The 15,063-nt window shown below is 50.3% G+C and overlaps 1 protein-coding gene across 12 annotated transcripts in view; it reads right to left on the bottom strand.

Annotated features, from left to right (window-relative positions):
• The window catches only part of LOC135897507 (intermembrane lipid transfer protein VPS13A-like), a 1,023,564-nt gene that overhangs the window by 786,230 nt on the left and 222,271 nt on the right, over positions 1-15,063 (bottom strand). For all 12 annotated transcript variants that reach the window (XR_011514733.1, XR_011514732.1, XM_070539327.1 and 9 more), the window contains one exon: positions 13,994-14,123. Coding sequence is in view for 10 of the 12 variants with exons in the window: in XM_070539327.1 (XP_070395428.1) it covers positions 13,994-14,123 (130 nt within the window). In the remaining 2 variants the exon portion in view is untranslated. The remainder of the gene's footprint in view (positions 1-13,993; positions 14,124-15,063) is intronic.

The raw sequence follows: 15,063 nt of genomic DNA, 5'->3' as shown, positions 1-15,063 counted from the left end.
CGCGGGCTGATTACTACACCCGACGTTACCAAGATTGCGAAGACGTCCTTTATGTCGACGCCGTGGTCGGTCCGCTCAAAGGAACGGTCACGGCCGCTGCCATGACGGAGGACAGACGCGTTAACATCTCTGCCTCAATTAAAACAGCGCGCACCGATGTGGCTGAGGCGGTCGCATTAGCCCTAGCAGTGGCGCATGCGGCTGGGGATTCTACCATTACAGAAATCTGCACCGATTCCCAAAGTGCATACCATTACTTCTTTCAAGGCGTAGCACCTAAGACGGTCACACACATTTTGCAAAACATTCCTTCACTTCCCCACCAGGTGACTATCACGTGGGTACCTGGGCATGAGTGTGTCCCCGGGAACGAGCGCGTTAATGCGCATGTTCGAGGTCTTTCCCTCCGGACCCTGGACGACCACTCACCCAACCCTATGGAAAAGCCAGGAGAGGGGATCTGCACCTACCACCAGATTACCACGTATTACAGGAATGGCAGAAGAGATTTACCCCCCCCCCCCTCACCATTCCCTTACTGCCCATCAGAGTTCAATCTGGCGCCAGATCCAGACCAAAGCATTTATTTCTCCCTATCTGGCACATTAATTAAAGTTCTTTGTCTGTCTCTCTGTCTATCTGGCACATTTATTTCACCCGGGTCTCCATAATCCACAGTGTACCACCTGCTGAGCGCCCTGGGCAGATCTTTTCCACTGTTTGTGGAGCTGCCCCACGCCCATGGCGGTAGAGCCTATTCCCAACCCTTCCTTTTCCTCATGGGAGGCCGCTCTTCGGGCCACTTGCTTGGATGACCAGCTCTGGCTGGTGGACCGTGCTTGCCTAGAGATGTCCGCCAGGGGGCTCCCAGACGTCTAGGAGCCCATCCACCTTCAAATAAAGTTTTATCCATCCATCCATCCATCTACTCTTGTGCCCTGTCTGCACACCTCACTTCTATTTTGCATAATGAATCCTTACCAACTAGCTCAGCTTTCTGTCGTTCTAAGGTCAGGCTGTAACAGCACAGTCATGAGCAGGTGTGATGCAGATAGCGCCAAGAGAAATGCATCAACGCGGCTCATGGCATCTGGAGATTTGCATGTGTTGCGTCCCACGGTTCCGGAAATCTTGGATGCCATGGCCGACTGCACTTAGTGCCCACAGCCAGGGTTCATAAATTAACATCAAATGTGTAAAAATATACAGATAATCATCTTAGGCAACAACAACAACAACAAGAAAAAAAAGATTAGTCACATTTTTGCCAGAAAGGCGTAGCACTGATAGTAAAAGCAAAGAGATAACTACAGGAAGCCACGTTTGCAGTTTTATCAGTGTCCCGCATGCTCAGGCAAACATTAACAGATCTCACTAGATCACCACAAACTCGCTTTCGCTACGTGAGCAAACAATTCGCACCCCGTCTCGGAAACCTTAGAAACCACCGACAACACTAGACATACAGAAACTTAATGTGAATCAGTGAATAAACTGCATCGTTTCAACCTTGGCACTTGCCACGGAAAGATTACCTCCAAGATACGGCCTGTGGCCCATGTGTGGACGCATGCTAGGAAGAGAGGGCAAATAGGCGCACGTTCCGAGCGCTGCAAGCTGCCACACATCCCGCGGCCTCGGCAAGTTGTTTACAAACGTGACAAATGGTGCTGTGGTGCTTCATCCCTACTGCATTTCGGCATGTGCGCTTTGATGAGGTTTTTTTAACAAGCGTGTGACGCCCCCTCGGGCATAATCTTTGTTGGCCCACCAAGCTCGGTGGGCAACATTGGTCACCGCATTAAATAAACACTCACGAGCACAGCTGCTCGGTGGTCAGTCATCATTCATCACCTCCACGCTGCGAAGCATCTGCCTCATTCACGAACCCAGGCGGATTGTGATACTGGTGACAAGTACCCACTGTAGGATTCGTCGGACGATCTTGCCACTGACACCATTTGTTAGAGTTGTCGGATGAACTACGAGCTGTAGGCTAATCTCACCGCTGCCATTCAGATGTAAGATTTGGCAGTCGTAGCTGTAGGAAGGAGCTTGATTCTTCGTCGGGACTTAGGAGAGCAAGATTTATTTACATGTTATTTACAGTTGAACATGTGATACATAGACAGTCTAGCGTGACTCCCAAATGGAGCCCGTAAGACGAGCATACAGCAAACAGCTTACGAACACACAGCTCACGAGTACATTTCAAGCATGACAACGAGCACACTCTAGCAGCCGACAATCGCTGCTTATAAGCACTCCGCTCGACGTCATAGTTCGATGTCATTGTAGATGACCCACCCTTTTGGAGGAGGCGGGCTCTCGACTTGGAGGAGGGCTCACACACACACACACACACACACACACATAGGCGCAATGGTCCAGAGCCGACGTCAGAGGGGCTTCGTAGAACTCTGAGCCGTCCCAGGTAGCGAGCCCGGGTAGCACATTGTCTTGCGTCTTGGTCGGCGCGTGGGAAGGAGCCCACGTCGGCATTCCCGCGGCAACTCCCCCACTCGTAGAAGAACAGGGCGGCGTTGTCGTGTTGCGCACAAAGCCTGCTTCGTTGAACTCGGAGCCGTCCCGGGTGGCGCACCCGGGTAGCACATTGTCTGGTGTCTCGAAAAGCGCATGGGGATGATGATGATGATGTGTGGTTTTTTTGTGGCGCAAGGGCCAGATTTGGCCAAAGAGCGCCATGACAAGTGGTAGTGTTAACGATGTATTATGGGAGATGTGACTTGGCTGTAAAGTGGCCTAAAAATAGTCGCTGTAAAGTGCTTAAAATCTGAGTGCTATAAAATTATGGCGATGACTAATGACGGATACTATGTACATTAAAATCCATCGTAAAAGAATGATGCAAAATAGAAAATATATAAGATTCTAAAATTCACTAGAGCACCACTGCCTCGTTAGAGCCCTTGAGACACAAGGGCCTAGAGGCATGTGCTACATAAAAGAAATTATCACGGCGGCATCCTCTGGAAAGAGGAGACGCTATGAGTGTGTGGGGCTTATAACATGTAATACAACATCTTTCAGGAAGCCCAGGACTGCGCTGGAGTCAAACAGCGGTTCTGGGCCTAGTAACATTACTGGATGAAGGGGGATGCGCTGCCGATATGCTAAGGGAAAATGCTTCTTTCTTTCATGTTCGGCTTCCCGACACTCCAGGAGGACGTGGAGGACGGTCAGCCTCTCCCCGCATCTACCACAGGTTGGAGGCTCATTTCCGGTGAGTAAAAAGTTATGTGTGCCAAATGTGTGTCCTATTCTTAGACGACAGAATAGGACATCTGTCCGGCGTGATTTTGTTACTTAAGGCCAGAATCCTAACTGTGGCTTTATCACGTGGAGCTTATTATTTGTTTCCGCGTCCCATAGCCGTTGCCACTGGTTCCGTAGTTTCCTCCGTAAGAAGGGCTTCAGGTCTGTGACAGGAACTGCAGCGGTGCGATTAGCAGAATGCGATGTAACTGACGTGGCCATCTGGTCCGCAAGAACGTTACCTTCGATGCCCCTATGACCTGGCACCCAGCATATGATGACATGCTGATTACCTATATACGCTTTACACAGAGCAGAATAAAGTTCGTTAATTACTGGATTTTTGTGGTTAGAGAAAGCCATCAAGGCCTTCACAACACTAAGGGAATCCGTATATATGACTGCTTTCTGGAGTTTTGATTTCCTTATATGCTTCACAGCCGACAGTAGTGCGTAAGCCTCAGCCGTAAAGATACTAGTTTCCGCATGCAGTACATCGGTTTCCGAGAAGGATGGCCCGACGGCTGCATAGGACACCCCGTCGTGTGACTTCGATGCGTCTGTGTAGAACTCCGTGCAGGAGTGTTTGTGCTGGAGTTCCCGGAAATGCATTTGGATTTCAATCTCTGGAGCGTTTTTTGTAACTTCCATGAAAGATGTATCGCATTGTATCAACTGCCACTCCCAAGGAGGCAGCAGCTTGGCTGGATGCATTAGGCGAAGTTCGAGGATTGGAACATGCATTTCATGACTAAGCTCCCTCACACGCAGCGAGAAAGGCTGTCTTACGGAAGGACGATTACGAAATAGTGTAGCATATGTCATATCATTAATTGTGTTAAAACAGAGATGTTCGGGATTAGAGTGGACTTTCAAAAAATATGTTTGGCTGATGTATGTTCTCTGGATATGAAGTGACCACTCATTCGATTCTGCATATAAACTTTGTACGGGACTCGTTCTGAAAGCTCCTGTGGCTAAACGGATGCCCAGATGGTGAACAGGGTCTAGCATCTTTAGTGCGCTCGGGGCGGCAGAGTGATAAATGACGGCACCGTAGTCGAGTCGTGATCGAATGAGGCTTTTATATAGATTCATTAAACACTTCCTGTCACTACCCCACGTAGTCTGGGAAAGAAGTTTCATTATGTTCATTGTTTTCAGACATTTTTCTTTAAGATGTTTAATGTGGGGGACGAAAGTGAGTCTGTAGTCAAGTATGACACCTAGAAATTTATGTTCTTTGTTTACAGGTATCTGTTGTCCACAGACTTCCAAGCAGGGATCCGGAACTAGGCCTCTCTTCCTTGTGAACAAAACACAAGAACTCTTATGAGGATTGATTTTGAATCCATTTTTCTCTGCCCACCCTGACACCTTGTTCAAACCATGCTGTACCTGTCTCTCGCACACTGCGAGATTACAGGATTTGAAACCGATTTGAATGTCGTCCACATAGACTGAATACAAAATGGCCGGTGGTAAGGAAGCATGAAGTGTTGTCATCTTAACAATAAAGAGTGTGCAACTGAGCACGCCACCCTGGGGTACACCGGTTTCTTGTGCAAAAGGACGTGACAGCACATTGCCTACTTTCACCCGGAAGGTACGATTGGACAAGTAGCTTTTTATTATGTTTAGCATATTACCATGAATGCCCATTTCTGACAAATCTTTCAAGATTCCGTAGCGCCAGGTCGTATCGTACGCCTTCTCCATATCGAGGAATATCGATAAGAAGAACTGTTTGTGTACAAACGCGTCACGAATATGTCCTTCAATACGTACAAGATGGTCGGTTGTGCAGCGCCCTTCTCGGAAGCCACACTGAAAGGGATCAAGCATTTTGTTTTGTTCAAGGGAATGGATGAGTCGCCGATTTATCATTTTTTCAAATACCTTACACATGCAGCTTGTGAGGGCTATCGGGCGGTAACTTGCCACTGAAGAAGGGTCTTTCCCTTGTTTCAAAACAGGGACCACAACAGCTTCTTTCCATGCTGTTGGAAGGTACCCTGCGTCCCAGATAGTGTTGAAGAGTGTAAGTAGTGTTACTTGTGTGTCACTGTGTAAGTTTTTGAGCATTACATACATGATTCTGTCGGATCCCGGTGCAGAGGTCTTGCATGCGCTCAGGGCAGCTTTCAACTCGGCAGCACTAAAAGGGCAATTGTACGGTTCATTCTGTCGGCATTTATTGGTGAGTGGCTTGCATTCTTCTATTTGTTTATATTTTAGGAACGATTGTGAATAATGGTTTGAGCTTGATACACTCTCAAAGTGTTCCCCCAGTGAGTCGGCTTGATCTTTCAGTGTATCGCCCTGTGTATTTACTAGTGGGAGTGAATATGTTTGCCGCCCTCTAATTCTATTTACGCGGTTCCAGACTTTCGCCTCGTCTGTAAACGAGGTAATACTTGATAAAAAGTTCTGCCAACTTTCTCTTCTGGCCTGCCTGCGGGTTCTCCTGCCTTGAGATTTTACTTTCTTAAAGTTGATAAGATTCTCTGCAGTGGGGGAAGCGCGTAGCAACCCCCACGCTTTGTTCTGTTTCTTACGAGCAATCCTACATTCCTCGTTCCACCACGGGACACGCCGTCTGCATCCCAAACCGCTTCCTTCAGATATGCATTTAGATGCGGCATCTATTATGAACGCTGTAAAATACTCCACAGCGGCATCGATTTCTAGAGAAGACATATCAGCCCATGAGAGTCTAGATAGATTTCGAAATTTCTCCCAGTCGGCTGTATCTATCTTCCACCTAGGAACTTGTGGGGGAAATTCATTTTCTTTGGATGTTCTTAGCAGTACGGGGAAGTGATCGCTCCCGTAAGGATTGCTCGTAACTTCCCATTTGAGTTCAGGCAGTATAGACGCGGAAACTATACTAAGGTCTATTGACGAAAAGGATCTGTTTGCAAGAGAGTAATATGTGGGTTCTTTCCTATTTAGAATGCACGCTCCAGAAGAAAAAAGGAACTGTTCAACGAGACGACCTCGCGCATCGATGCAAGAGTCTCCCCACAAGGTGCTATGCGCATTGAAATCGCCAAGAACAACATAAGGTTCTGGCAATTCATCAACATAGGATTGAAATTCATGTTTCGTTAATTTGTAATGTGGGGGTATGTAAAGAGAGCTAATGGTGATGAGTTTGTTTAGGAGAACAGCTCGAACCGCCACTGCTTCGAGAGGCGTTTGAAGCTGTAAACGTTGACACGCAATGGTCTTATGGATAACAATGGCGACACCGCCCGATGATGCGACAGCATCATCGCGATCTTTGCGATAAGTTATGTACTGTCGGAGAAAGTTGGTGTGTTTGGGTTTTAAGTTTGTTTCTTGTAAACACAGCACTTTGGGATTGTGTTTGTGGATTAATTCTTGAACATCATCAAGGTTTCTAAGGAGACCTCTGACGTTCCACTGAATTATCTGTGTATCTATATTGGGAGATAATATGTGCTGTGTGTACAGAAACAGAAGTAGTGTTTATGGAAATTACAGTGATTAAATTACAGAGCCCTTTCGAGGCCCTGTAACGGGAGTTTTGCCCTTTCTGGAGCGTTCGAGTGAACCTCGCCGCTCCTTAGGCGCTTGGCGCCCCTGGAGGATAGGTGTAGTGTCCATTGCCTCTTGTGAGGCGCCGGACACCTGCTCTTGCGAGCGAGAAGTCACCAGGGAGAGTCTCGCCTTGGAGGGCAAGACCCCTGCGCCCACCAGCGCGGAGGTCGATGGGGTTCCCTGGGGGATTTGGCTGCGCCGGCCGTTGCCAGCGCTAGAAGGGACCTGGGAGGTTGAGGCAGCCTCGGCTGCGCCCACCTTCGCGGTCGATGATCCCTTCTCCTCGGTTGACAGAGCAGCGCTAGCTGCAACCGCCGCGGGGGCAGATGGCGTAGCTGCCGACTCACTGCTTGAGGGTCGGACAGTCGCCGGAGGCCGTTGTGACGCTGCCCCCTGACGCGCCACATCGGCAAAGGTTTTCTTGGGCAGGTATGATACCCGCCTTCGTGCCTCTTTGAACGAAATATTGTCTTTTACTTTTATAGTTACAATTTCTTTTTCCTTTTTCCATGAGGGGCACGACCGCGAGTACGCGGCGTGATCCCCGTCACAGTTTACACAGTGGAGAGAGTTATTACATGCTTCAGTGGCGTGTTCAAGGGCACTACATTTCGCACATGTTTGGCGGCCTCGGCAGCTCTGCGAGCTGTGGCCGAAACGCTGGCATTTGAAACACCTTAGGGGGTTCGGTACATATGGTCTGACACGGAGCTTGATGTACCCGGCCTCTACAGACTCGGGCAGAATACTTGAACTGAATGTGAGTATTAGGTGCTTCGTTTGAATTTCTTTACCATCCCTTCTTATCTTAATTCTTCTGACATTGACAACGTTCTGCTCATTGAAGCCCTCCAAGAGCTCAGCTTCTGTCAGCTGGAGCAAATCGTCATCAGACACAACGCCGCGGGTGGTGTTCAGAGTGCGGTGAGGAGTTACTGTCAATGGAACATCCCCAAATGACACTAGACTGGGCAACTTTTCGTATTGTTTCTGGTCATGTAGTTCTAACAGGAGATCGCCACTTGCCAGCCTTGATACCTTGTAGCCTGGACCAAGGATATCAGTTAAGGACTTGGAAACTAGAAAAGGGGAGATATTTCGTACTTGCTTATCGGATTTTTCAGAGTGGATGACATGATACCGTGGGAAGTTGGGTCTTTCACGACCAAAGAACTTGAACACATCTTCGGTGCGCCCTCTTTTGTGAGGGCGATCAAGGAGGGGAGGGAAGGAACTAGCCATAGAATAATGTAATTTTCGGCGATAACGCCAACCACCCACCGTGGAGCCCTACAAGGGGACGTTACAGGGACTGTAAAAACAGGTCCTGCAAGCGCCAGCTGTACGTTATCACTATAACCAAATATGAGATAACCTAGGTTGGTTATTCACACAAGGTTAACCCTTGCTGCCTGGAAAAATTGGAAGTAAACGGAAGCTAGGAGAAGACAGGAAAGGTGGAAAGTGAGAGAAAGACGAAGGCTGGAGGGAGAGAGAGACAGGAAAAGGCAACTACCGATTTCCCCCGGGTGGGTCAGTCCGGGGGTGCCGTCTACGTGAAGCAGAGGCCAAAGAGGTGTGTTGCCTCCGCCGGGGGGCCTTAAAGGTCCGAGCACCCGGCATTGGCTCAACCCCCAGGATCCCCTTTTCCCCGGACACGGCTAAGCCGCGCACGGCTACACGCGGGAGGGTCCAACCCTCGTGTGCTCGGGTACGTGGTGTCGCAACACACCAAACGCCTGCTTGCGAGCGCATGGGGAGGTTCCGCCAATTACCTCCCCTCGAGAACTCCCCTGAGCTGACCCCTCGCCACGTGGCTGCCGGTTATCAGCAGTTCTCTTAAGTGCGCCACCGTCCCGGTTGGATCGGAACACGTGCAGCGGGCTGAAATAGCTGCAGGCCGATCCTAACACCATGCATCGTCCCACGCTGCCCCGAGTGGCGGAACGCCACCCCTTGTTGCTGCCACCATGCCGCTGTATGGAAGGCTCGAGCCGTTCGAGGGAGATGGATCCACCTGGCCAGTTTACAAGGAGCAAGTCCACGTGTTCTTCCAGGCAAATGACGCATCCGAGGCTGAACAACGGGACATTTTCCTGGCCAGCTATGGGACCCACGTCTTCAGTCTCCTGCTCGACCTTGTCAAGCCATCCATGCCACATGTTAAGACGCTGGGTGAGCTGCTCAGCATAATGCGCTTGCATTTGAACCCAGCACCGTACACACTAATGGAGCGTTTTCGCTTCAGCAACTGGAGCCACTGGGAAGGAGACTCTCGGGCAGTTCGTCACTGCTCTACAAGGGTTAGCGAGTGCCTGCGCCTTCGAGGACCAGCTGGACTTGCTGCTCCGGGACCGTTTTGTCTGCAGCATCAACAAACTCGCCATGCAAATGCAACTCCTGGAGCTTCCCCACCTCTCGCTGGACGATGCCGTGAAGGCAGCGCTGGCAATGGAAACTGCCGCCACTGACGCCAGCGAGATTGCCCATGCAACTGGCTTACAGTCGGCAGAAGCGGAAGGACAAACAGTGAACAGCAGCTGGTTCAAGCCCAGGTTGCACACAAGCCCGCAGCCAGGGTAGCCGTCGCATGGGTACGCGGCAGGGGCGTGCGGCAGCAGGCTTAAGTTCTTCCACGGCCAGGCTCCACGTCGTGGCTGAAGACCCGCCGATTTCTGACATGTGGCACACCGGCCTTGTACCGTCGTCTGTGCCGTTGTACATGCTGACCATCGAAGTCTGCAGGCACCCCATTTCTATGGAGCTGGACGGGCCAGCGTGCCAGTCACGGCCGGGAAACTGTTCAAGCTTAGCTTCCCCGGTGTGTCCGTCGAGGCTTTGGGTGTGATGCTGCGCAGCTACTCCGGGCAGCTCTCCCAGGTCCAGGGTCAGGCCCAGGACAGCATTCGCTTTGGCAACAGTGAGGCAACCCTTCCCCTTTACTTTACAAATGCAGACTGGTTTCCCAGGGGTCATCACCGACGCTGCTGGGCCAAAACTGGACTCATACTCTGGGAATTCGTCTGCCAGAGCACCAGGAAGCCAGCCTGCATGTGGTGAGAGACATCCCCAGTCTCCTAACCGAGTTCAATTAGCTGTTCCAGCCAGGGGTGGGCACATTCGCTGGCACGACGGCTGGCATCTATGAAACTGAGGGAGCCCAGCCTCGTTTTTCAAACTTCGCCCACTGCCATTTGCACTGAAGGACACGGTTGTCCAGGAGCTGCAACGGTTACAGCGAGAGGGCATCCTGGTGCCCGTCAAAACGTCTGAATGGGCTGCTCCCATCGTACCAGTCCTCAAGCGAGACGGCAGAGTCAAAATCTATGGGGATTTCAAGGTTACCATCAACCCCGTCTCTACCATCGAGAAGTACCCGCTGCCCCGGATTGAGAATCTCTGGTCAGTATTGTCAGTTGGACAGAAGTTCACCAAGCTTGGCCTCAGAGATGCTTACCAGCAGCTGGTGTTCCAGGATGCCGCGCGGAAGTATGTCACAATATCGACAACTTTGGGGCTCTTCCAATACTTGCACTTACCGTTTGGCGTGGCCTCAGCCCCAGTCATATTTCAGAGGGAGATCGACAACCTCTTCAGGGGCATGAGGCACGTGGCAGTGTACTTGGACGGCACCCTGGTTACTGGCAGCAATGACGGGGACCACCGGCAGAACCTGCACAACGTCCTGGCATGACAGCAGGATGCCGGTCTCAAGCTCAAACTGGAAAAGTGCTTTTTCCTGGCCTGCAGTGTTGAGTACTTGGGACATGTCAGTTCCCAGGCTGGCCTAGCCCCGGCTCCCTGCAAAGCTGATGCTGCGCTCAAGGCGCCTAAGCCCCAGAACAAGAAAGAGTTTCAAAGCTATCTCGGCCTCATCGACTTCTACAGGAGTTTCCTGCCGAATCTGTCTGAGCATCAACAGCCGCTCCATCTTCTGCTTCGAGATGGTCAGCAATGGGTCTGGAAGAAGGAGCAGGACCGGGCCTTCCAGAGCATCAAGCAGCTAATCACCAGTGCTCCAGTACTGGTACACTTCGATCCTGCCAAGCCTGTCATCCTGGCCATAGATGCGTCACTGCATGGCGTGGGAGCTGTCCTGGCGCACCAGGACAAGGATGGCCAGGAACACCCTGTGTGGTTTGCTTTTCGTCGGCTTCATCGTGCAGAGCAATGCTACAGCCAGCTGGACAAGGAAGGCCTGGCCCTCATGTTCAGGGTCGAACGCTTCCACCAGTATCTGTGGAGCCGGAAGTTCGAGGCGATCATGGACCGCAAGCCGCTGCTGGGGCTGCTTGACAAGGCAGTTCCCATGCAGGCATCATTTTGAGTGGTACGCTGGTCCTTGAGGCTGGCAGCTTACAGTTACCAGCTGGTTTACCATCCAGGAAAGGACCTGGGACCTGCTGATGCCCTGAGCCGCCTGCCCCTGCCAGAGGTGCCTGATGCTGTTCCAGAACCTGCTGAAGTGTTCATGCTGAAGTGTTCATGCTGGAGCACACGTACCTGGAGGAACTCTTCAGATCTGCGGTATCACAAGCGACCAGCTGGGGCCTAGTCCTGTCTCAGGTGGTCAAGGTGGAGTCCTATGGGGAGGAATTGGTTCAGCAGGCCTATAGCCACAAAGCCACCGAACTGAGCTTGCAGGGCTGCCTACTGTGAGGTTCCAGGGTGGTGATTCCACAAAGTCTTTCGTTCAGGGTCCTGCGGTTGCTGCATGCGGGTCATCCTGGCATGGAACAGACCAAGTTGGTGGCCCGGTCCCACGTTTAGTGGCCTGGCCTGGACCAGGACCTTGCTCACATGGTGCATAGCTGCCCAGTCTGCCAGGAGTATCGGCGGGCCTAAAGTCTTGTGGAAATCAACCCCTGGCCATTCCCACAGAGACCTTGGTCCCGCCTGCATGTGGATTTTGGGGGGGCCATTCAAGGGCCATTACTTCCTGGTGGTGGTGGATGCCTTTTCGAAGTAGGTGGAGGTTCTACCTGTCACCACTCCATCAGCAGGCGCGACCATTGCAGTGCTATGACAGGTATTCGCCACCCAGGGGTTGCTGGACGTCATTGTGTCCAACAATGGTCGTGCTTTTGCCAGCACAGAGTAGTACCTGGCCTAGCTGACGAGGAACGGAATCTGCCGGATGATTATTCCGCCGTACCACCCTGCTTCAGACGGTGCACCCGAGCAGGTGGTGCAGGCCGTCAAGGACAAGCTCAAGAAGAGCCAGTCTGGGGATTTACGGACACAGATTTCCCAGGTTCTGTTCCAGTGCCACGCCCCACGATGTCACTGGACATTCCCCCTCTAAGCTCCTGCTGTGTCAGATGGTTAAGGCACCCTTGGAAGTCTTGCATCCAGACCTCTGATCCACAGCACTACTGAAGCAGCTGAAGCAGAAGCTGGCTGCTGATCGAGGGTGCCGTCTGAGGCCTTTGCTGGAGTCGGGAGCTCCAGTTTCTGCCAGGAACTTCTGTCCTGGCCCACCCTGGTCCGCCGGACAGGTGGTGTCTTTCGCCAGCGCCTCATCACTGCTCGTCCGCATGCCAGACGGGGCCACATGGCACCGACATGCCGACCACGTTAGGCCTCGCCTTGGGACTTGGCTAGTACCGTCAACTGCCGCTTCAGAAGTCAAGCCCGCAGGAGGACCAGTGGCAGCATGTGTCGCTTCCCGCAAAGCACCGCCTACCTCGGCAGTGCCAAGCGTCGCCAGTGGTTTGGCGCCCATTGGGCCAGTGTCAAGTCTGGCACCACTGACAAGGCCGACCACTGCAGATGGAGCGAGGCTGGCTTAGGCAGCACCCGACGTTGCCTCACCTGGCCTATCAACACCGGTGACCAGGCAGAGTACTCGACCGCGGAGGCCACCGGACCGTTACTCGCCTGGATAGCAGCCCCCCCGACTTGGCTTGGATGACGGCAGAGCCTTATGCTGTGAACTTGGACGTTTGTTTTTGTAGTTAACAAACAAACTGGGGGTAAGGGGGTGTAACAAGCATGTGACGCCCCCTTGGGCGCAATCTTTTTTGGCCCCCAAGGCTCGGTGGCCTGCCATGCTCGGTGGGCAACATTGGTCACCGCACCAAATAAACACCAACAAGCCCAGCTGCTCGGTGGTCAATCATCGTTCATCACCTCCACGCTGCAGAGCGTCTGTCTAACGGAGGGTGCCTCGAACCCTTCCTCATTCATGAGCCCGGGTGGATCGTGACACTTTTTGCCGCTCAAACTTTACATGCGGAAGGACATTTGAAATAATTCTTGCCTTGGCCGACATTTTTATAGTCTTGCAAGATTTACTACCCATAGAGGCTCAAAGTACATGGTTGAAATGGCTGAAAAGTTCACTAATCGAATCCCTGGTAAGAAATTACTACATAAACCTGCGGTAACAAATATGTGGTTTTCAACAGAATTAAGATTGGGAAATGAGTATATTTCATTACATTATGAATTTCGCTGCATCGAGGTCCGTTATATTGAGGTTCAACTGTAGTGATTGGGGCAGGTTTGGCTCAATTTCCTGCTTAAATACTGTTCTGGTGCATTGCAGTACACAAGTTTACCCTAGTTTCATCAGTGCAGCACGTCAGTAGATTGTTATCAGTAAATGTGAGCATATTACTAAGTGACCAGTTGGCACTCCAGATAGCTGTTTGTGAAGTGCTCTGTCAGTAACTAGAAAATACTTGAGAACAACCTCATTTCACCTTCCCCATGCAGTACATGCCACTGACAGCAAAACAGAACCTTTAGCTCCTCATTTCAGCAACTGCAAACTGAATATATATATATATATATATATATATATATATATATATATATATATATATATATATATATATATATATATATATATATATATAATACCTTGCAACAGCTTCTCGCACACAACTAGTACTTGTATGTTTAATATTATCCACACCATCACCTTTGTGCCTGTGTTGTGAAATTAGCACAAAGTGGCCTGTAGAGATCACTTGTTTCAGGGCACAATTCACAAGAGCAACATCAATATTCATAATTTGCGGTAAGGCTACAACACTGCTGTCCCACAGATGGCTAGGAGTGTGCAATACACAAATTTTGATAAGATTAATCATGCTATAAGTGTGCGCTGGAAGAAACAGACCAGAAATGATTGGATGCTTACCAGCAATAGAAAGCTGGGTTGAAGATCGTGATGGCTTGCTCAACACAGCAACGAGAGGAGCCTGAATGACATGCTGCTTGATGAGCTTCAATTCCTCAGTTGTGGGTTCGGTCTTTGTGTCCTCACCAACCTAGAAAATAACATGACAGGAGACTAGCAGGTTTTTCTCAATATCATCAATCAATGTGAACAGCGTCATTCAAGTATTGCACTACCATGAACACAAGCACGAGACTGTCTTATAAAAGAATGTAGATGACAAACATCCTGTAAGAGCACAGCCTAAAGTTTCTGCAGACATAAAAACAACTGTTTTGCTTTGCCATTAAGCAACATATTTTGCTCTATTGAGTCAAGGCTCATACTAGAAAACTAGGTCACAATGTGAATGGAACAAAGGCAAGCATTGTTCATCTGTCCCATTTCTCTCTCCATCATGAAACAATGTTACTGTGCGTTTGTTTTTCACTGGGCTCATTCAGCACTTGACTACCGTGCTCTTCCTGACCAGGAATGCTCTCCGACTACTGTAAAAGCATTTCAGTGCAGCTTGCTGCTCCTCATGTGGTGATTACCCCAGGGACAAGTGGGCCCTTTGTTACCCATTCGTTGACAGTGTAACTTTTTAAAATAATGAGATAAACCAAACCCAGAATCCAGCAGATGTACCAGAGTTTAAAATAATGAGATAAACCAAACCCAGAATCCAGCAGATGTACCAGAGTTGTTCTTTTCAAACCAGCTAGTTCGGTTTACAAGCCTCGATGCAAGACATGCCAGCTGTGCAACACTTGCTCAGTCCTGAAAAGGTCAACAGGAGTACGCAATCTATTGCTTTCGCTCATGCACAGCCACTTAATGGTTTCTACTAGTAGCATTTCTCCACAAGTGAAAATTATGCCAGAAACTAAGGTGCCCACCATAAGTGTGCTTCCTCTTTTCGAGAGACTCCTGCTTCGCAATGCTTACATCATCCAAATGGCTGCATCATCTCCATTCACATGGCAATGACATCGAACACTCGGGCACAGGCAGGTGCATGTAAGTACCAAACGAAGTACTGTGACCCC

Source organism: Dermacentor albipictus, chromosome 5 (assembly GCF_038994185.2).
Source record: "Dermacentor albipictus isolate Rhodes 1998 colony chromosome 5, USDA_Dalb.pri_finalv2, whole genome shotgun sequence".
NCBI lineage: Eukaryota > Metazoa > Arthropoda > Arachnida > Ixodida > Ixodidae > Dermacentor > Dermacentor albipictus.
This window is presented reverse-complemented; position numbering and strand designations above follow the sequence as displayed.